The following is a 23,570-nucleotide window of genomic DNA, read 5'->3' as shown; positions in this document are numbered from 1 at the left end:
GAATTGGCATTCAGGCTGTTTTATTTATCTTCCGATCGTTATATCCAAACGAATTCCACTTTTGTAAAATATTACTATAATTTCAAAGTATAAATAATTTAATGAGCCTGCTGAATTGAATTATGACAATAAAGAAATCAATATTGGTTAAAACGGTGTGTATATTTTTATACGGGTACCTACTTAATACTATACTGTAAAATAAACTGTATATATTATAAAGGTAACGCCTAAGTTTATCCCACATAACCCGTATTAATTATTTTTTTATTTTTAAACTTATTTTAATATGTTATGCATAAATTCATAATATTGAAAAATAATATTCTTTATAAAACACTTATTGTAAATATTAAATTAATAAAGTACTAAAAACGACTTTGATATTATCGTTGACTATTTAATCAATGATATGCGTCCATTTGTACTTTAAAAATTTCTAGCAGGCTTATTGAAAATGTTTGTGACTCATATAAACAGAAATGTACAAAAGTTATTAAAAGATAAAAAATTGAACAAAAGATCAATACATCATGATTCATATACGTCAATACTTCAGATGACGATGCAAAATATCAATTTGATTTAATTCTATAACAATTGAAGTGTACCTATCTGTATGTTGTCATATATATATAGTATTTCTTATTTAAATAGATCTATGTATTTAAGATTACAGGTTTCTATTTTCTACGCAATGCGCCATAAATCAATCGACACCAGTCGAGTGAAATAAAAAACAAGCTGATCGATTGCAGTTCGCAGACATAGACTGGGCTTTCGGAAAAACAAGAATTTTCTTAAAGCGATATTATCAAGTATTTATTTTTGGATTTATAGTAAACGTTTAACATTAGGAACTTCATCCCTCCTCGAGACCAAAAAAATTAAACGGCAAAGCTAGGTTATAGGTTAGGTATATATAGTGCAATATGAAACGTTATAATATATTATTTTAGCAGGTATTGCGCAGGACCTAGTACAACATTATAATATGAGCTGTCAAAGTATTAAAAGCGTGTAGCACGAGGCTAAAATAAATTTTATAAACAGTCGAAAAATCAAATCCTAATATTGTATATAGTCCGTAAGTAACGTGTCGACGTTGCGTATAACGAGAGCGATCAAAACGAGAGTATATATAAACACATCGCGACGACGGTATAATAATAATAATAATAATAATATATTATATTATTAAAATTTGTAACGTTATCGCGGTCACTTTGTATATCATACAGTTGGACGCGGGGCGCGGGTAGCTGTTTCTCGCGCGACTATTATTACGGTCGCAATCGTCGAAATGGCAATACCGAAATCGAACCATCCTATTCGGCCGCGGACGTACATCAATCACCGCCGCCGCGTCGGGTATACACATTATTGCATGCAGCGCTGGCGCGTAAACCTCCCGGGACCAACCGGATGCGGTCGGTTGGCTCGGAGGATGTCTTGTCGCGCGCGCACACCGGATGCGTTTAAAATAATATATACATATCGCTAGGCCGACGACTTTACTTATCCGCATATATAACGTTTCCCGGAAACGGGCAATGCGCAATAATATATTATTGTAAACGCGCGTGTAAGTCTCGTGTATACGCATCACGTATATATATATATATATATATATATAAGTACGTATATAGATAAGTACAAAGGTGCAGTGGTTAGCATACGATAAAGGTCCGCGCGGTGCGGTGTGGTGTAAAAAGAGTGAGAGTGACAAATTCGTTTCGCCCCGACACGGTCGGCCCGGCGCGCGGCGTTGGTGGCGGCGTTACCGCGGCGCACGGAGCGGGCCGAGGCGGCGGCGATCATTTGTCGATAATGAATTGGGCCCCTCCGATCCGCATCGCACTTAATAAATAAACCGCCGTCGCGGGCGCCGCCCATACGCCCAATGGCCGTCCGTTAAACCGTACGGCCCCCCGACGGGGGAAAAGATCCCGACCACCCCCTGCGCGTTCGTCACCCCGGCAACCGCGAACGGTTAGGGGACGGACGTTTGGCGCGTCGCACGCACATTAGACGTGTATACCTATATATATGTATATATTATGCCCCGAAATTCGTATACATACGGTGTATATATATTTAAATGGGAATCTCTGTCCATATATATATGTGTGTGTGTGTGTGTGTGTGTACTTTATATACACAAAACGCGTCGATATATAATATATGTACATATCGCGGTGGGGGCGCGCGCGCGCACACACACACACACAAATACGCATAAGCATTATATTCCGATTGAGTGTCGATAACGGAGAGGGGGTGGGGGCGCTGAGGGTGAAAATGGTGTGCGCAATCGCCGTGTAATCGAGTGATAACGCGTTACCGCTGCCACCGCCGCGTGGACCAGTTGAAGAGATTCGCGTTGTCGTCGCCCGCTCTGCTGCCGCTGCTGCACGCCGCGGTCGCGCCGTTCCCTGTTCAGCACACACCAGTAGTACGCGCAGACCGTTGTCGCCGTCGCGCCCTGAGCCACAACGCACCGCCGTCGTCGCACTATATCTGCTGTCCGGGGCCGCCGCCGCCGCCGCCGTCGATGGACTCGCGAGCGTCTTCGCTGTCGCCGGTGATCGACCCGGACGACTCGAGATCGCCTCCCGCATCACCTGCACCTGTACCTGTACCGCCGCCGCGCCAAACCGCCGTCGGACACGTTCACGGCCGCAGCAACAACAATAACAACAACAACAACAACAACAACAACAACAACAATAACAACGAGGACGACGACGGAGATGGGCAATCGTCCGGCGCGACATCGAAATCACCACATGCACGCGCGCCGCCCTCGCCGTCGGACCATCACCGGGCGCTGATCGCCGGAATCACCGCCGCCGCAGCCGCAGCCGCCGCAGGTACGTGCCACGACACTGCGGTCGCGTTTAATCGTCACCACGTATGATTTTATTGCAATGACGAAGTATTTACTGGTGTTGTAAAGTTTTTAATTTTATCGTCATGGATAATATTGTTGTCAATCGACTACGTGATTTTTACACAAAATCAGTCCGCTGAAATTCGGTATAATAATTACACCAGTTGATGATCCCGCGACGCCACGTTTTCCGTTACAAATTTAGTACTCGCGGATTTACGCCTTCTCAAACTTTTACTTAAATGTATACTGCACAGACGGTTAAAGTAAACCCTGTGACATTGTGGATCTTTCTAGATCTACTGAAGAAATTGATATGAAAATCTTTCGAAAGCTGTGGATTTGCACAACAGCAATCCCTTTTAGGTTTCTGATCTTATGTATTTGGTATATTTATTAATAATTCTAGCTGATCTTGCGTGACATATACGGCATTATCTGTGAGTCGTGACCAATGAAATAATACCTGTGGATTAACCCAATCTTAAAATCCGTTATGCAAACTACACAAATATACTTTAACATAGTCATTTTGGTGGTTTTGGCTAAGTTTAAAATGTAGATTTTAGGTTATATACAGTTATAATAACTATTTCATTTTGTATAATCAATGGCAACTCTGAACAAGAAAAATAATAATTTTCGTGAACTAACAAGTCTCTGTGTGAGTCATTCTTTAAACTACAATATTTAAACACTTCCAAACCAAATGCACATCCCCGAGTAGTCGAATATAGGATTATTTATGTGTACCAAATTCCAAAACCATGGTCCATGAGTGCGATATACTTGGCTATGGATCGCTTACATACACACAAAGTCTCCTTTTATTAATATAGATTAAGTATCCACGTGGTTTTTACACAAGACCTGTCGTCTGAAATTTGGTTTAAACTTATATTATGTTCCACATTTAACGATTTCGATTGTGTCAGTTGATTTTCAATAACGTCTAATAATATTATACGAAGACTGTGGATAAATGCGTGACAGCAATTGTAAATCTACGGAATCAAAATAAATTTTGTGTAACCGACGTAACCAGAGACCAATAAAGAAATGGACTGATAACAGAGCGAGAGCTCCTGAAGCAAACATTGTTAAAAAAATATAGCGTAAAAATATTGCAATGTAACACCGATAATTAAAGCTTATTTACGTATTGTCGTATAGGTATTATATTATAATACACGCAATATATTATTTTATTAATCCAGTGAAACCATCCCTAACGGACACCTCCCAATATCGGACACCTTTCTATAGTGAAAGATTTCTTGAAGACGACGACATTTTCATTAGATACTTTTCAATGTAAAAACCTCCGAATAGCGGACGCCTAATTTTAAAAAAAAATAACGGCAATTTTTATGCAAACCAGTATTTTACAAAATCGATTTTACTTTTTAGAATAACTCAAAAACGAATCTCCATAGATGTTCACAAAATATTTATGTTAATATTTCTAACATATGAAATAATTATCTAAATAATTTCTTTTAAGCTATTTATAGACATTTGGGATTTTCAATCTATTTTTTTAAATATTGATAACATTTTTTTTAGCTTAAGATGCATACAATTGAATATAAGCTAGATTTCTTATTATTTGTTTATTTACCAAAATTTCATATAAGATGATATAAAAATTAATTTAAATTGAACACAACCATTATAACGGTCCACTCGATATTTGTCCCCCTTTTTTATCTTTTGATTCTTTAAAAGGAAACTGGTGTTGAATTAATATTATATCATATTTTAAACGTTAACAGTAATATTCGTTTATACATTTTTATTTGACTAATTTGTCAATTTTTAACACACTATTAGGTATAATTAAATTTAACATGGTGCACATTTTTTTCTTTAAAACATTTACACTTTATGAATAGCCGAATAGTGGATAAAGTTTCGGTAATCAATAGTGTCCGCTATTAGGAGGTTTCATTATATCTCTTTTTAAACAGTTTTTATAACTTTTTTTTATTTGGATATTTTATTCTATACATTGATTATTTTATTGAAAAAGGAAAAACAGACTTAATTTTATTTATTTTATGTTGACAATTTGGTTTCCTAACTAGACTATTGCTTATAAATTAGAATTTAAAAGAAATAATCTTAGGTTATACACTTATATACGGTTTTTTTAAATTTTTAATTAAATATTATGATTGTATACATAATTATAAGTTAAACAAATTTGAACGATTGTATAATGTACTTGTTATACGTCGTAATAACACAATGGTGGAATAGTATATAATATTCAACCCTTGTAATGTCGTATAATAGTCACAATGACAGCAAGTTATAAAAACTTACGATTTGAGTTGTTTACCACCATTACCTACCAGTAAGCCAGAATTATTCAATACTGAGATTAGATAGGTAGAATAAGTAGTAAGTATAGGACTATAGCATGATGTATATGATTGTGTTGTATATTTATTATTTGTTTTGAATATAATTTATAAATACCAATATTGTGGCCTTTAAATAATAACAATTTACATAATCATATTGTATAATCTTGTTTAAGGCAAGGTGGGATTTTGTTTACGTTACATAATTAATAATTTACTATTTATGTTTATTCTATAATATTTATATTGGTACATATCATTTATTAAAAAATTATATCTTACTAAATTTATATTTTTTAAATATGATTTTAATTGTTTTATACAACTATAATATATAATATATAATAAGATATATTTTCTGTTGCCTACAGATTTAATCAGATCGTGTTGATTATATTATACATTTAATTTCATAGAAAAAAATTATTCGAGCCGAATTTTACAATTGATTACAGTCTACAATACCTTTTCATTATCTGATATCACTAATCAGCGTTGAACAAATAACTCTACGGACCATGATTAATCCATGGTTAAGCTTTATGTACCTAAGACTAAATCTTCTATAATTAACAAATTTCATTAAATATTATTCATTGAATTGATGCTAAATTAAATAACATCTAAAATTTGGTTAGTTAGTAAAATGAATCATACTACATAGTCCATAACTGGTTAAATATTCAAACACTGTGCATACAATTTTAGTAATAGGCTTTACTATATTTTTATTAACTAAAAACATTTACCTATACTACCCATTGATATTTAATTAATGCATAATTTACGTGAACGAATAATATGGAATTTTGACAACTGTAGATGGTTTATAACGTAATATATATATATAGCTGATAAGCTACTGTATCCAATAAAATCTGTTTGCTTAGTTCTATCTGCAGATAATCTGACCAGTATAAATGTGCTATTATTATTTTTATTCCTTAGCGGTAAATATCAACCGAAATGTTGTGTCGGTTCGGTAATAATAATAATAATAAAAAAAAAATTTAATAATGGGAATGTATTTTTTATTTTTATATTTTTTTTTAAAAAAAGGGGGGAATCGCGTTCATTCGTACCTATATATAAATAAAAGTTGTTTTGGTCGGTGAGGGTGATTGAGTGCGTTACGTCCACCGAATTTCATTAGAATCGTATATATAGTTTTGCCAGTGAGCGGCAAAAATACCAAATTGGATTTTTTTCCACCCCTTCATCACCGCTGTTGCGTCTTCGCGCCGTTTTTATTCGTTTTATTAATCCGAGGTCGGTTACACGGGCGAATTTATTGTTGTTTTTTTCACCATCACACAATACACGCCCAGTAAAACAAACGTGTGCACTGTATATTATATTATATTGTATATACACAATGGCTCGAAATCATTATTATCGTCCCCGGCTAGGGTTAATCGTATTACACAATTTTTATCGTATACGATGCATGTGTATATATATTATATAGTAGTATAGTGTAATATTCGGCGAGATTGAATTATACTTGACTGCGTACATTAATGAATGTAACTACTGTATGGTACAGTGTGTGTGTGTGTGTGTGTAAGTGAATGCACTTCACTGCGGCATGTACACATACAGACCTGACTAAAACCTGAAAATTACTGTTACCAATTATTATTGGAGAACGTCTCGCGGGGGAATTGATAATAACATAACGCATATACCAAACACTGCAATAGATATAATTATTATAGTCGTGTTGCGGCATCCGATGAAAATAACGATTACATATTATAATTTATGTGGCCACCGTATTTTCGTGGATATTTTCGATTTACAACATTTTTATTATATCGTATTGGTATTATAATGTCCAATATCCATATAATATATACGCGTATACAGCACAACATTGATTTAAAAATATCAAATAGATCACAGACAAGACGTATACGAACAATTTAATAATAATATATATAAACCTAACCGCGTACACATTTTGTTATTTTTTAAAGGCGTATTTCCGATATTTTAGCGATGAACAAACAAACATACACGAATGATGGTGCAAAAACGTAGAACAGACATTAAATCAAATATATATATATACAATAGTAACTGAAATAAGGGTGAATACCTTAGAGCAGTTAGAGCTAGAATATTCTGATTTCTGTAGACGAAAACAATAGTTAATTTAAATTTAAAACTTACATTCCACTCCTCAGATATCAATCTTCATTGCCATGTCCTTTCATTCCGCTGTTCTCTTCTTAATACAATTTCTAACATCTGACTAACCTATATTAATCAACACCATTGCACTTTAACATCGACTGTGGACTTAAAAAAAAAAAAAAAACTAGTAAAAATTATTGATCTAAAACAACCACCAATACTGACTATTCAGTGAATCTTTTCATACAAAACATACAAACTTCTGAATGTGAATTAAAACTACTACTCACAACCAAGTACATTCACTACAATCTAAATTATTTCCTATACAAATTTGTACTCATATAGCATAAAAACGTCGAACTAAGGTGTACAGCAAACAATAAAATACTTTTCTGACAAATATCTATACAACGCATTTCCGTAAAAACTTACACTTATACTAGCTAGTTTACTCAGAAATTAATATGAAACGCTTCAAAACACTCACCGGACTATGGCAAGTAAGTAGCAAAGACTCTTAAGGATGTCTCTGATAACTTGAAGATTACTAAACAACTTATTAGTTATTCGTGTACGGTGTCCTTCAGCTACTTTGTGCAACTTTTCTCCCAACGAAGAATTTCCTTGATTTGTCGTTATTCATTCAATGAACCTCCCTTCAAAAATATTTCTACTGGCTGAAATCCAATACTCCAACGAGACTATCTTACTTAGGTATTTTGGTATAGTATATCAGTTTATTCTATACTGTCAATTGTCATACTCATACTTAAACAAAAAAAACCATCTTAATATCCATTATTTTAGATCTAAGATATCTAAAATATATAAGTTTTTATATAGGTATATTTACCTATTAATTTACCCACTATCCTCTATCAATATTGTAAAAATTACCAATAGTGTAATTTTTCCGTTATTTATAGGTATTATTATAATTTATAAACATCTTTACCTAAACATCCACTTTCGTCTTTCCGCTTTCTATCGACATTAAATAATAAAGCAACTAAGCTATACTCGTGTATAAACTTTTAATCAAACCAACATACGCTATTCAATATAGGACTCTGCATAAATATCAAACAGTAATCGAATTAAATGTTTTATAATACATAGAACTCTTTGAGCTTAAAAAGCAAAGCATCCTTTAATTTTTAATGTATCTACCAAATCACTCTATTATACGCAATGGTCTTGTAATCTCTTCAGATCATAATATAGCTAAAGTATAAATTACAAAAAATTTCATATAATATTCTTCAAATTGTATAATAATACTCTAACAATTAAAAGATGTACATACAAAAAAGTACATATATATATACATTATACGTACCTGTGGGTATTTTAAACAATGGTGTGATCAGACATTTTAAATCTTAATAATTAATATATATTGTTATATTTTAAATAATAATATTATATAGCTATTATAATAACTCATAACATTTCACTAGTTTGAATATACAAATTATTAATTTCGAGAAAAATGTTTCCAGGGATAAGACTTTTCATTACAAGTATTACACCCACTCGTTAGGTCATAATTATTGTAATAGATTATGAAATAAAAAATGTTTAACTTTCTATTTCATTATAGAACATAGAGCCAGCGTATTTCAAATGAATTCATAATATATTTCGGGGTATTTCTTTCAATTGTAAATGGATCAGATAACTGAAATATATATTATTATTATAGGTGTGAACGATTGGCACGAGGTGTGAAAAGATAATATAGTTATATATATATATATATACAGGTACCTACGACATAGCGATGAACGGAGGGTGTTTTTTCTTTCTCTCTTCCTTTCTCTTAATTAAAGTAATGGGATTAGACTAATCCGAGACATAACAGATGCACAGTCGCGGGGTGGTGAGCCGGACGGTGCTGCGGAGAGCGAGAGGAATAAAACGTCTTAAGGCCTCTTCGACTACGGGGCGGGACTTCGTAACTACACCCCAGAGTACTTCAGGGCTACAGACTTAAATTAATTGCCCCGTAACTCCAACAAAGCGTCTCATCGTCGTAATTTTATTTCATAATAAAAATCGTAGACTTGTACAAAGGGTTTACTGTATCTCTCTCTATATATATAACAATACAGCTACTTTTCGTATACTTACTTTTTTTTTCATTTTTTTTTTTATCTCGCTGTACTTTATTTTAATTTATTTCGTCCGAACTATTAACAATTACTATACTTCTTTTTTCAATAATGCACGCATATAATTACGGCAATAAATTAAACTTTTTATCTGTGGTTTAATAACCATACCAATTTCAACCTGAAATATGAAATAAAGTACATTTTTGGCAACTTTTTATTATAGACGTCAATGTGTCACACATTTAAAAGAAAAATATTGGATTTATATTTTCAAGTAAATAAGTATTTATCATATAAAATTTTATATTTTATTTATCCTCTATGCTTTTAGCATCTACATCTAATAATTTTTATGTCAACATTAATTTAGTAAAAAAATAAAACACTTAAGTATATTTATTCAGTTGATTTAATCTGGTATTGAATATTATTATTAAATTATTGTACTAATAAATAATTACTAAAATAAACAATGACGTTTATATTAATTTTGTTTTCTAAATAGCCTCTTCCTACCTACGTATTTATACATTTATGTATGTATTACAAGTTAGTCCGAATAGATCGTATATATAATATATTTTGTAAATACTTTAATGTGTACATAAATAGTAAACACAATTATGATTTTTTTATAAAACAGTTTTTGAAAATAATTTAACTCCTTTTACTGAAAATAGATTTTAACCACAATTGGGCTATTGAAAATAAAGTCATATTATAGTTAAATAATAAATAATATAAAGTTATTTTTTAAATGTTATATAATATTTTATAAATATTTAAAAAATATTCTATTGCTACTTGAGTACTCATATTATCTAATCTTAGTTTTCCCAAATACATATGAAAGCCAATATATTTAAATATATTTCAGCAAGTTAGATTTTTACTGATAATAGCTTATAGGATCGTTTTTAAATGATTTTTTATTATTTTCAAATTAATAATAATGCACTATATAATCCGAATCGAGATGAATTATCAAACATGTTTAACCAGCATATGAAGCTATTAAACAATCCAAGTTAATAATTTTAAACTCTATAAATTAACTATCTGAATAGTATATTATATCCCCTTTTAGTTTAATATCAGTGAGATTTAAAATTCGTAGTATAACTTATAATAATATGTATTTATGTTTAACATTTGTGTAACATATTATTAAACCTTGACTAACTAAACTTAGGAATATGGCAGGTTCAGTAATGAAAATAAAAATCAATTTTTCAAATTTTACTCAAACGATTCGCCAAAGTATACTCGATTAAAGCAGGTACACTCATACTAAATACGATTTGAATCTAATCGATTTGATAGGCGGAACCCCAATTAATTTGTTAGACCCATTTAAGTAGCTGCAAATCACAGTGTAAAAATAGGGAGAAAGGAAATTTGGAGAGAGTGGGAGGGAAAGCATGGAAGATGGAAATGAATAATGAAATAAAGAAAACGATTACGTTAAGCTTTTAATAGCTATGTTGTGCGCGTGTTTAATTTGCCAAATGGTATTAAATGCACATATTCGAATTAATTTTGTTTTTTTTTTTATCTCAAACCCCTCTAGTAACCGGTACTTAAAACCTTAAGCTACGAAAAAAGTCATAATAAAAGCGGTAATCAATTAGCATTATTGGCAAGTTAACAGTATAATTGTTAGAATATAAAGTATCTATCTACTGTTAATGTACACTATACGTAATTATATTATAATCATCATATTTTAGTTATATACGAATGCAGTAATGTAAAATACAAGAAGTATAATACCATGCTAATCCACATTAATATAAGTAATGAAACAATTATTTCATTCAATTTTATGAGTTTCAGTCTATATTTTCACGTATATATAGAGAGAGAAATACAGTGACGTCGCAGTAATTCGAAATAAATTGAAGAAGGGGTCGTTCGGATTACCTATGACTTAGTTATAAAATTATCTTGCGATTTAAACTTAAACATTTTTTTTATTAATTTGTGTATAAACTATTTGAGTACAATAAGTATAATAATTGATTACATTTTTTTTAAATTAATTAAAATGACTACTATTATTTTAAATTACATACATAGGTACTTATTTATGTAATAATAGAACGATGGCGATGTACACTCAAAGCCGTTCGGATTACCGCGTCTTTTGGAATAGCTTATGTTCGGATTACTGCGACGCTACTACTGTACATAAGAATTTACTCCTGGTATTAATTTATAGTATATTCAATTCAATTCATTAAAACTAAAATTACAAGCACCAAGCACGTTTTATTTTACTTTTCACATTTCTCAAGCAATATAAAAAAATTAATTTGTCAATAAATCAATATAATTTAAATGAGTATTAGTTACCTATAATATAAATTATAATAATATTTGTTTTTATTATCAGAAATATAAATTTAATCAAATAATGAATACACAACTTTGAATTTGTTTTAGCCGTAAAATGGTTAGCACAATATTAATTTATTCTGTAAATAATGTGTTCTACTAAATTATTCTTAACTCATCATTTTGTTATTTATCTTGATGCAAAATTCTTGAGAACTAAATGTGTTGCAAAATAAAACAATTAAACATCAACCTAAAAAATGTATAAATAATTAAATTTCTAAAAATGATGCAAAAAAACCAGATATATATAGTTAAAAGTTGAGTTTGTGTATTATAAATTATACAACTATGGAAAAAACTGAAATTTAAAACAATAGTATATAAATTAAACCTAATTAAAAATGCAAATGTATTTATAAACATTAATCCTTTTAGTTAGGTATAATATACAACTAACAGAAAGATAGTTTAAAAACTTGAAAATAAATTTATCGCTAAATACATTATATACTATAGGTATATTAGGTGCTTCATTATTCGAATAAAATGATGCATAATTTATGTAAATTATTTAACTTGAAACATAGAATAACAATATGTCTACAGTAAATTAAAATGAAAATTTTAGATTTTAAAGATCCTAAAGAAGACAGTGTAGAAGACTACCGTCAAACATTCGATGGTTCGAAAAACAGTAACAGTAAACAGTTAAATGGTCCGTCCAATAAGCAGAGGCGAAGTAGGACCAACTTCACTCTTGAACAGCTCAACGAACTCGAAAGACTTTTTGATGAAACCCACTACCCCGATGCATTTATGAGAGAAGAGCTTAGTCAGCGTCTTGGTCTCAGCGAAGCCAGAGTACAAGTTAGTTTTATACTATAAATTAGACAAAAGTAATTTTAAAAATTGTTAAAATATCAACCTTTCATATTAAAAAAAAAAAAAAACAATAGGGTATGTAAAAATGTGTAAAGGTTGAAATTCAATTTCAACAATTTTGGTACAACAATGCTCTTATTTTAATGTAAAGTTTTGTATTTTAACTAAGTGATTTTTAATTCAACCATATTAAATCACAAATAATCTATACCATTTAATTTTAAGAAATTTAAATAACATTAAAATTTTAAATATTTTTAGGTATGGTTTCAAAACAGACGGGCCAAATGCCGAAAACACGAAAGTCAAATGCATAAAGGTATGATTTTACTTTTCTATTTTTAATACATAAAATACTTAAAACAAATGATTTATTTATATATTTTTAAATAACCGCTTATTCAGATTCAAAATGATACTGCGACAGGTAATTACGAAAACATGAAATTAGTTACCTAAATAGAGTTAATTATTCAAACTATTAAATAGTTATGTATCAACAGTGCTCGATTTGGGGGGGACGCAGGGGGACGGAGTACCCCAACTAATTTTACAGAAATTTTAGCGTACCCCTACTTTTATTTTTAAGGGGAACGCAGGGGACACTGCATCATTCTGAATTTTTATCAAAACACACGTGATAACATCATAATAATTTTTCTTACCGTAGATTTAATAATTATTAAGATATTTATTATTATTATTTTAACTAATTATCTTAAATCATCACTACAAATTGTACCACAAAATATTTGTTCTAACTACTATTGCATCCTAGAATATACGTCTTATGATAAATTATGGGACTATTTAAATAAATAGTTAAAATGAATTGTTTTTTATTTAGTTAGTTTTGAGTTTGTTATTATATTAGTTATAACTAAAATATACAATATAATATTTACAGTAACTTTTTTTTTAGTTTGATTATTTATAAATATTTTTCATACAATTTAAAGAGGGATATAGGGGATGTGGGGGCGTAGCCTCCACGGCTTAGTGACGTTTAACAAGTGATGGGGACGCTCTTTTTTAAAAGTTAACAGAGTCCCCCTACTTTAATTTTGCCAAGCCGAGCACTGTGTATCAATCTTAAAAACCTAAACACTTATTAGTAGTTGCTTCTTACATTGATTCATCTCTAACTTCAAACTTCTAATGAAAATTCCAAGTAAAACTAGACTTTTTATAATATCTAAATAAAAATATATTATACATTTTCATAGTGAAAAAAATATCAATTACACAACTTCATTATTTTATAATATGTACTATTAATAAATATATTATACGAATTTAAAATTTGAGAAAAACCAAAAGTAATTTTAATAATTTTTAAATTTCAGAATGTACTTATAAAAACATTATTATTTTACAAACATTTTCACTATAATTAATTATCTTCCTATTACCTATATTAATTTATATATATATATATGTATATATATAATATGCTTAACATTTTTGTTTAAATATTTAAATTACATAAAAACAAGTGTACTTATGTATTTACTATTTAGTGTATTTCTAAACGATAAAATTAAAATATCTTTGATGGGTTCTTCGCCTCTGCTCAGAAATAAAAAAGAGAAAATCATTATTTTAAAAATTATAATAACAAATCTGTTTTTAAATAGCATTTTTGCATAAAACTTATAAAACAGTGTTACTTTTTTTCATCACAAAACTTTTAATTAATGACGTTGAAATATGAATACATACAATTTGAAAATCACCCGTATAATCATTATTTTTCAACACAAAAATAAAACGTTATTAATTCTGTTTCGATGATGATAACTATAAATATGTTACCACAGTCATTGTCCATAAGTCTAAGAATCTGAAATGGAAGGAATGGCTATAGTATTTCAAATACAAACACAATGATCATGGGCGTAGCTAAGATTTCAATCAGGGGGGGGAGACAGCGACGTAGCCAACTTTAAATCATTAAAACTTAATTTTTTTTAAGTATTTTTTTATAATATTGTTTTTAAATTATAACAATGACAATTGTCTAGAGTCTTCGCAAAATCTGCTTAAAATTTTCTGTTGCATTACAACGTGTGGTATAAGAAATATAATTTAGTTTGAAGTGCAGGGGGAGGGCACTTGATCCCCCGCCATACACTCACCATGACAATGATTGTAATACGCAATTGATTATAAATAAATAATGACATTAAAGAAAAGATGTGAATCTATATTAGGTAACAATTTTATTTCTATTTTAAGTTTATAGATTTTAAAAGTATGAATTATTTATTATATAAATAAATATATAATTTACACAATTTCTAAATGAAAAAAGTGGGAAGCAAAAGCCAGCTTATATCTACGCTTACGTCATCATAACATATTGTTGACTATCCGAGCACCAATACGTACCTAATACTTACTATAAAGATATTTTATCTAATAAATTATGACGTACTAGGTGTCATTTTATTCCAGTATTAATAATACATATAATTTTTGTTAATATATCTGATATATTTTAAAATATACAAAAACCTCGAGCGAAATCATTACTATGTAGGTACGCAGCAGTGATTATTGTAGATAATAAATGTACATAATATTCACAGTCACTCTGGAATAAAAATCGCACTTGTCATTTAGGAATGAAAAAAATAAACGAGAAAGATAATTTCATTTTAATGTCCGACGGGGGATAGTATTATACTCGCCGACCCGCGTGCACACTTACACACACATATATATGTATAATATAATCGTATACAAACGCGATTAACGTACCGCAACACGTTTTATGGTCGGTCATTAATATTAATAATGTAAGTATAATTTTTTTCTGGTGCGCGAAACAACAACGACGAACGAATTATATTAAATCTGAGCGGGGCCAAAGGATTATCCAATAAACAGGGTGACTATTGTCCCGATGATGAAAATTTATATACATTATACAATTATAATATCTACAAGAGCACGTGCTTAGAAAATGTACTGTACTAATACAATACTTTTATATTGTTTTTGTAAAATCCGTTAAATAATAAAGTATGGTGGATACAAATATTTTATTTAATGCACAGCATAGTAATCAATTAATTTAATTTTACAAATGTTGATATTTTTAAACGCGTTTTTAAATGATATTTTTAAGTAAGAGAGTGTTACAAAATATCAAAGTCTATGTATAATATTGTGATATTATGTTTGACAACACAATCTTCGGAGTTAACGTCTACATTTCTACAACTGAAGTATACCTTTATCATTAGTATTCAGTCTTTTATTTTAAATACAAATCGCTTGCTATTTTGTTACGCAGTAATATAACACACTTATATTTATAAATTAAAATTAAGCTTAATAGGTCAAAAATATTGTATCTATCTGCAATTATTTTACACTCTCTGCTTAGCGTTACCAATACCCGTGTGAAAATATCAAACGAAAACCATACTGAAACAATATCGTAAATATAAATAAAATCGATTCTTAATTGTTGTATTCTTATTACTGGCGCAAGTCGTGTGTGTATTTTGTTATTAAACGAACAGTAAAATTGTGTACAAAGTGCGACACAACGACGATGACAAGACCATAAGTATCTAGTATGTACGAATATTAAATGAAAATCTCAGAAAAGGGACAAACGAGATGACTAATTCGCACAGACTACACAAAATATCACATTAAATGTTTAGTATACTGATAAAATATTGTAGTGTTTATGTTGGATCTGCGTCCGTCGTCCGTGGTCATTGCAGCCATTTCTGATGGAAAAATACGTCTTGTAGCTATCTATAGACATAATATCGTTGTACCGATTTATGATATGTACAGCAGTCGTCGTCGTGATCGCGGTGCTGTAAGTGCACATACGACTGGACCGCTGGGAAGAATTGAAATTGAATTAGCAAAACAAAAAAAAAACAAACAAACAAAAACCCTCCCATCATAAGCAGTCACCGTCGCCCCAGCACGGTGTAAAAAAGTTTGCGAATGCTTATATCTATATACAGAGTGATTCACCAAGCACGCTCACTCCGTTTTTCTTCTTAATTACTGTATTTGTTCAAAATCTGGTTTTTAGAAATTTAAATATGTTAATGTTTTTTATACTACTTAAAGTGTGTGATGTGGAGATACAAACTTTTTTTTTCAAAGAAAAACCCATTTCTATTATAAATTATTATAAGTAAATCATTTTTCTGAAAAGTTTTACGTATCAAAATCAAAAGTCGAACAAGTTTCCAGTTTTTGATTTATTTAAATTTGTGTAACTACTAAAGACAACAGGTTAGGAAAATATGTAAGTATATATGGGGTTAATGATTAAAATAATTTGAAAATTGTATTAATCTGTTTTTATTTATAATATATACAAACGGACTATGTATAATTAATTAAAAGATTCGGTAGTACATCTTTTTATATTTTTGTAAAATTATTTTTAAGAACTGTTCAAATTTTCAATTAGGCACATCAAATTTTTCAACAAAATCATCTATTAAATAATTTACAGTAAAAAAGGATGGTTTTCATTTAAAAACAGTATTTGTATCGTCACAAGACACTCCTTACATAGTATAACTGTATATATAAGCATTATACGCGTAACTTATATATGAGTAATCTCGAGAATTTGATAATATGGTCTTCAAGTATATTTAAGACTTACAAAAATCGGATTTTCAATAAATTCATTATAAATGAAAAATAGGGTGGCATGCTTGATAAATCACCCTGTATATTATTGTGTGTGTTGTGTGTACCGTACTACCGTTTAGCAAGCAAAGCAGACGGAGGAGAGGGAGTGATGGTCCGCTGCAGCAGAGCAGTGTTCTCCTAATCGCTCACTGGGGTGCAATCGGGTGACAATCACTCGTTGTGCCGCACACACACTTAACTTGATTAAGCGACAACTGTGTATATATATTATTATGTACGGATACAGATTATTTGTAATCCCTCCGTGATCCGTGCAAAACATCCCATATGCGTGTATATGTATGCGAGCGCCCTTATTATAATCGATGAACTGATAATAATATTTATTATTTACCGTCTCGTCGAATGAAATGCATGCATACATGCAGTACACACACCGCACAGTCGTCCAATAATGTCTGTAATATACTAATGTGTAATTTAAACGATACTGTAAAGGTATATACTTTATTGAACAATCATTGTAGTTCGTTAATGTGACGTTGTTCTGCGTTATTAATATTTTTTACTACTGTAAGCTCGCATTTGTATATTATAACTTTAAACGAGAAATATTATTTATTCTTAACAGTATAATTTTCAAAATGATTGAAAAATATGCTGGGTAACTAACATATGCTACTAAATAAAATATACTATCATATACTGGGTTGATAGTATAGAAAATAAGAAAAAATACATTTGAAAAACGATTCTACTATTATAGCTCTGTGTATCTCAATAAGTGTGTGTGTGTATAATATATTTACGAACTATCTATACTAATTATAATTCAAAAAATTACTTTGAGTATAATCTGTTTTCAATTTCCAATTTTCCTTCTGTGACTTGTACATATTTTGGACATTTTCTAAAATAAAATAAAAAAACAAATCATTTTATTGCTAAATGGACATATTTTACGCCTTACTCAAAATCAAAATAACCTAGTATTATAAAGCGCATTTTATAACAAAAAGCTTGTAAGATTAAATCTTGATGACAGCGAGTGCCGAGTATAACGTTATCGTCGTTGGCAGAGCAAAGGAGATTATATTAAAATATTGAAAAAAATACCCGTACAAAACAAATTAAGATTGATTTTATATTTGAAATTTGTAAAATTTAAAGTTAAACATCTCGCCTATCAATACTTAATTATATCACAGTTAATTTAGTATTTGTAGGCATATAATTATACGGTACACATATCAAGTGGCGTAGACGACGTAGCTATGATTTTGGTTTTGAAGGTGAGTTGATAATTTATTATATCGCCTATAAGGAGAGGCTTATCTAGGAATTAGGATCTCTCACAAGTTTGGTGCTATGCAGATCCGGTAATTCCGTATAGGTATATGCGTAAAATTTTAGACTTGAATACATGGTTACGTGTTTCTTACTTACACGCCTAATATCATATATTCATCAAATATTTTTTTCAGAAAAGTACTCTACGATGTATTATTGTTATTATTATGATTTTATCATATTTGTACAGGCCTAATGATGCACCAAAACGTATCTACGCCTCTAGAGCCGTGTCGAGTGGCCCCATACGTGAACGTGCCAAGACTGCCGCAGTTGCAATTCAATTCTTCGGCTGCAGCTGCGGCCGCGTTTTCCGCGTTCGATCCGGCCATCTTGACGGCCGCACAACAGGTAATTGTTAGTGTATTATCGATTACATTTAATATTTCATATCTGAACATAATATACATCGTTGAGAAAAATTAAAAAAATTAACGTGCTGCATAAAACGTGTAACGATTCACAGAAATTGTGTGAATCTCGTAACCGTGAAATATATTTTGTATTGTGAAATTAGATAGCAATATATGTTTATTGCAGTTGCATTATGCAGTAGCCATGGGAAGAGGTGTTCTATGCCCTGCGCCATATCCTCCAGGTGGTCTGAGTCTAGCTGCTCTTGCGGCATTACATCAAGATAGACTATTAACCAAAAATTCCAGTATAGCTGATTTGCGGTTAAAAGCTAAAAAACACGCTGAAGCCATTAGTAGAGACCAGGAGATTGTTTAACATTAGACATGTATTTTTTTTCATTGTTTTATATTATATATATACATATATATATATATGTATATTATACTGTCAACATTTTTTTTATAATACTTTCATGCTACTTCGAGATATCATATTACCGTTCCCCCCGGTGAAAAAGGTGACACAATTAAAAAAATGCCAATCATATAAGTATATTATTATGTTATTAATAAATAGGGCTGGGATTTATATGTAATAAAAACCAAAAATATGTACCCATGTGTAATTAAAATAGCCAAAATATTTAGTATAAAAAATAAAATATACAATATGTAATAAAAAAATTTAAAAATATGTTAACATATTAAATTAAAATTAAATTCTAAATAATTTTTGAATAATACAATTCATTGTTTTTAATTTCTAATCGATTTAGTTTAAAAAATATAAAGATATTTTCACAACCACGCGAATGCAATTATTAACACTGTTATAAATTCGTATATATATTTTGTCAAATAATTGTTGAACATTAAGTATAATCTAAGATCATTAAGGTATGGTTATCGAACACTGAACAGAAACAGCTAAAATAAACTAAAATCAAGTTACTAATATTTAACTGAGACTTGTATATACTTATATTCTATATGCATTATACACTTACAATTTATTACGAGTACTATTATCGAAGTATAAATGTATAATACTACTAAATCACCGAAATTTTCAAAATTTACGAAATATGTAAAAAAAAAAGAACAGAAATTTTACAAACAATGTAAAAATATGTATCGAAAAATATTGTAAAAACATGTAAAATAAAATATGTTTTATCAAATCACGTGAAATGAATTTATCATTTGCCATACTTAATTTATCATGTTTTAATAAAAATATGTAGGTATTTAGATACAAACCCCAACCCAACTAATAAATATGTATGATTTTATTGATTAACCCCAGCGCACACATAACTTCAAATTTGTCCACCACGGAGTAATTTTATTAGTTTTACTTTTTGACGAATTCATATAGTCATCGTGGCAAAAACAGTATCATAGTAATGTTTAATGACAAATGTGCATCTGCCAGGAGGTACCACGTCGGTCAATAAAAACAACACATTTTGCATTATTACCGTTTTTGTGTTATAATATTTTTGTTTGAAAAGTGACAAGTATTACTTGAAGAGTTACAACAGTAACAATGATTTTAGAAGTGTGAAAGAAATGTGACATGATAGTTCAAACTTCACAGTCTTTCAGCTCTCCCGTTGAAGTGGCACATTATATATAGTAGGTATTCAATAAAATCTGATTTACAGATTATAATATTATTCTATAGAATGTAATAAAATTTATTGCAAAAATTACTTATCTGAAACTTTTAATAATTCTTACCTCATGTTTTTTCAATAAAAATTTTATAGATTTTTTAATTAGGGTATTTTCGAAAAATGAATTTTTTTTAATTGCGTGACCTTTCTAACTGGGTTTCGATATTTATATAATATATAGATACCTATAGCATGAATTAAAAATATTTAGTTTTAAAACTTGAAATTTAAAAACTGTATATCGTTTCGTATGATAAATGAGTATGAGTACGGTACCCAAATACCTAATAATAATTAGTTATATTTTTTGTGCTCATCGTCTTATATTATAAATACAATAATCTAGTCATTAAAAAAATATAGTATACGCTTTATAATAATGAAAATTGAACACCTATTGATCTACAGATATACTTGACAGTTGACGATAGTAATAACTTTAATTTATTATTTTGTTACATGGTTTATTATTATATTTTATTTATTTATTAATATTGTTTATTATTATGATACTTTACCTGTATGGTCAATATGACTTTATATACTTACATTAAAATTGTATTAGTGTTATTATAATCAATTGTATACTAAAATATACGGTGATTTAATAATACGTATGAAATAAATGTAACGCTTTATAACTAAACAATCCGATTTCAAATTAATGTTATAAACTTACAACAATAAAATATTTTAAACTTCAACTTGTGTTGCTATAGCTAAAACTGTCAAATCGTATCGATATAACATTGTTTGTATGTTAGTGCAATAATTCATATAACTCTAATACATTTAATTTACAAATAAAACTTATAAAACTATAAGTAAAATTAAAAATATTAAGTTAGATGTATTGTACACAAGATTAAAGATAGTATAGATATAGAATAACCCAAATATTGTAAATATAAAATATAAGTCCCATCGGTATAATATTTTTATTCGTTGAATCATCTAAATAAATGTACAGCGTTCTCTTGTAAAACAAGAAACTTCTATGATTAAGATTTGTATACAAATATATTCTATACTTGTATGTGTTGTAGATTATAAACGTACAGTTGTGGCTGTTTTAAGTAGTATTAAAAAATATAGTAAAAATGAAGAAAATTAATTTAATATATTTATTTTTGTTACCCATATAAGTTTGTTTTAAAATTGTAACATTTGTAATTTTTTACATAACATAAATCCATTTAAACTCGATAACATTAAATAGTATTAAATATGCGCATTAAAGATATTTTATTATCTTAACAAAACAATATGATTCATGATTATAATGTAAGTGCTGTGAATAACCACCTATAGGTTTAAACTCCAATCAAAGTTTTACCACATTTTAATAAAATAAGTTAAGTAATTATGTACTCAATTTGTCAGTTGTCACTCTGTATTTTTTTTTATCAAACAGTGCAATAAACATCGTTAACACATTGACTAAAACGAAAAAAAAATCGATAAAAAAATATAAAGATAATACCAAGATTACTTATAGGTACTTGCGCAATAATAGGGTATCAAGTAATCAATAATTAAAAATTAAAATGTGCCTAAACAAAATAATTCCTCATATAATTTATTAACGACACCGATTAAATTATACTTAATTTATTTACTTATTTTATCTTGAAGTAGTTCTTTTTTTTTGTTTTGTAAAAATCTTACTATTTTTATTAATTATTACTTATTATTACTTTAATCATATTTTTTGTATTATTATTATTATTGTTTGTATATTATTACAGTTATTACAGTTACTCGTGTTATGTGTTATATTATACTTTTTACTCGTTTATAGATGGTATGACACTTCGTTTGTAATTAAAATATTTGTCAAGTGAAAAAACATGATTTACATACAATAATTGAATTCAATGTAAGTACATAGTACAGTAAGCATTCTGTGCGTTTTAAAATACACAATAAACACAGGCGTGCGCAAACTCTAGTTTCAGAGGCAGCATACCACATTTAACGACCACGGAAACCAGAAAAAAATTTAGGGTTCTTCTACTGGCCCCGTGCGCACTCCTATGATAATACATAATATGAACGCACATCATATTACGACATATAGAATATAGGTACCTATATTATATATAATATATATTACACGAAAAGGATAATATTATATTATACCGATGCTGCTATGGAGTGTTGTACTCGTGGGTTTCACGTGATATAAAATATATTATACATAAATTATACTGAATAATATTAAATAGTCTGCCGCCTAGTGTGCGTCAACTAAGTATTTTTCTATTTATTATTTTTCGAAAATTATTTTGGAAAATTATTACAATGCTAAAAATCACGAACGATTTTTGTAACACAAAATTAAAATTGATTTTTTAGCGTTTCTTATAGACTATATTATTAATGACAATCCATCTAATTTGAGACATCCACATCATTGCATCAAAATGTACATAGTCAATTCGTAGAAACATAATTGATTTTTTTATTTAGTAATTGCTATTATTAGTCGACTATTAATATAATATATTGCATACGATTACCTATAGGAACTGTTAATAGGGATGATTATAAGTGTATACTTGGATAGACTAGGGATAAATAGTACATTTGGCGATAACTTCGTTAAGAACCGCGGAAGAAAGAAGGGAGATCAGTGGATTGATTATAGGTTATGAATTTAAAGTTGAAATGGACTGAGATAACATGATGGTACAGACAACTTCCGAAAATGAATTTTAGTTTTACATAACTTCTGCACTTCTGCATGTGTTATAAGCCGTTTCAATGTATTCGATGGAAATGGACGAGTAAGT

The 23,570-nt window shown here is 29.4% G+C and overlaps 1 protein-coding gene across 2 annotated transcripts; it reads left to right on the top strand.

Moving 5' to 3' along the window:
- Positions 1-2,413: 2,413 nt before the first annotated feature.
- LOC113554014 (short stature homeobox protein 2-like) lies at positions 2,414-19,727 on the top strand. Of its 2 annotated transcripts, none has more exons than XM_026957654.1 (5): positions 2,414-2,873; positions 12,490-12,728; positions 13,005-13,062; positions 18,931-19,091; positions 19,281-19,727. In XM_026957654.1, exons 1-5 carry the CDS (start codon positions 2,555-2,557, stop codon positions 19,470-19,472), a joined length of 969 nt encoding a protein of 322 aa, XP_026813455.1. In that variant the 5' UTR covers positions 2,414-2,554; the 3' UTR covers positions 19,473-19,727. The 2 variants fall into 2 exon arrangements, with proteins under 2 accessions (XP_026813455.1, XP_026813454.1); XM_026957653.1 differs by having other exon boundaries at positions 18,931-19,097.
- The last annotated feature ends 3,843 nt before the right edge of the window (positions 19,728-23,570 follow it).

The sequence above is a fragment of the Rhopalosiphum maidis genome, chromosome 2 (genome assembly GCF_003676215.2).
Source record: "Rhopalosiphum maidis isolate BTI-1 chromosome 2, ASM367621v3, whole genome shotgun sequence".
Taxonomy (NCBI): Eukaryota; Metazoa; Arthropoda; class Insecta; order Hemiptera; family Aphididae; genus Rhopalosiphum; species Rhopalosiphum maidis.
Note: the sequence above shows the minus strand (reverse complement) of the source record. Positions and strands in the feature narration are given on the sequence as shown.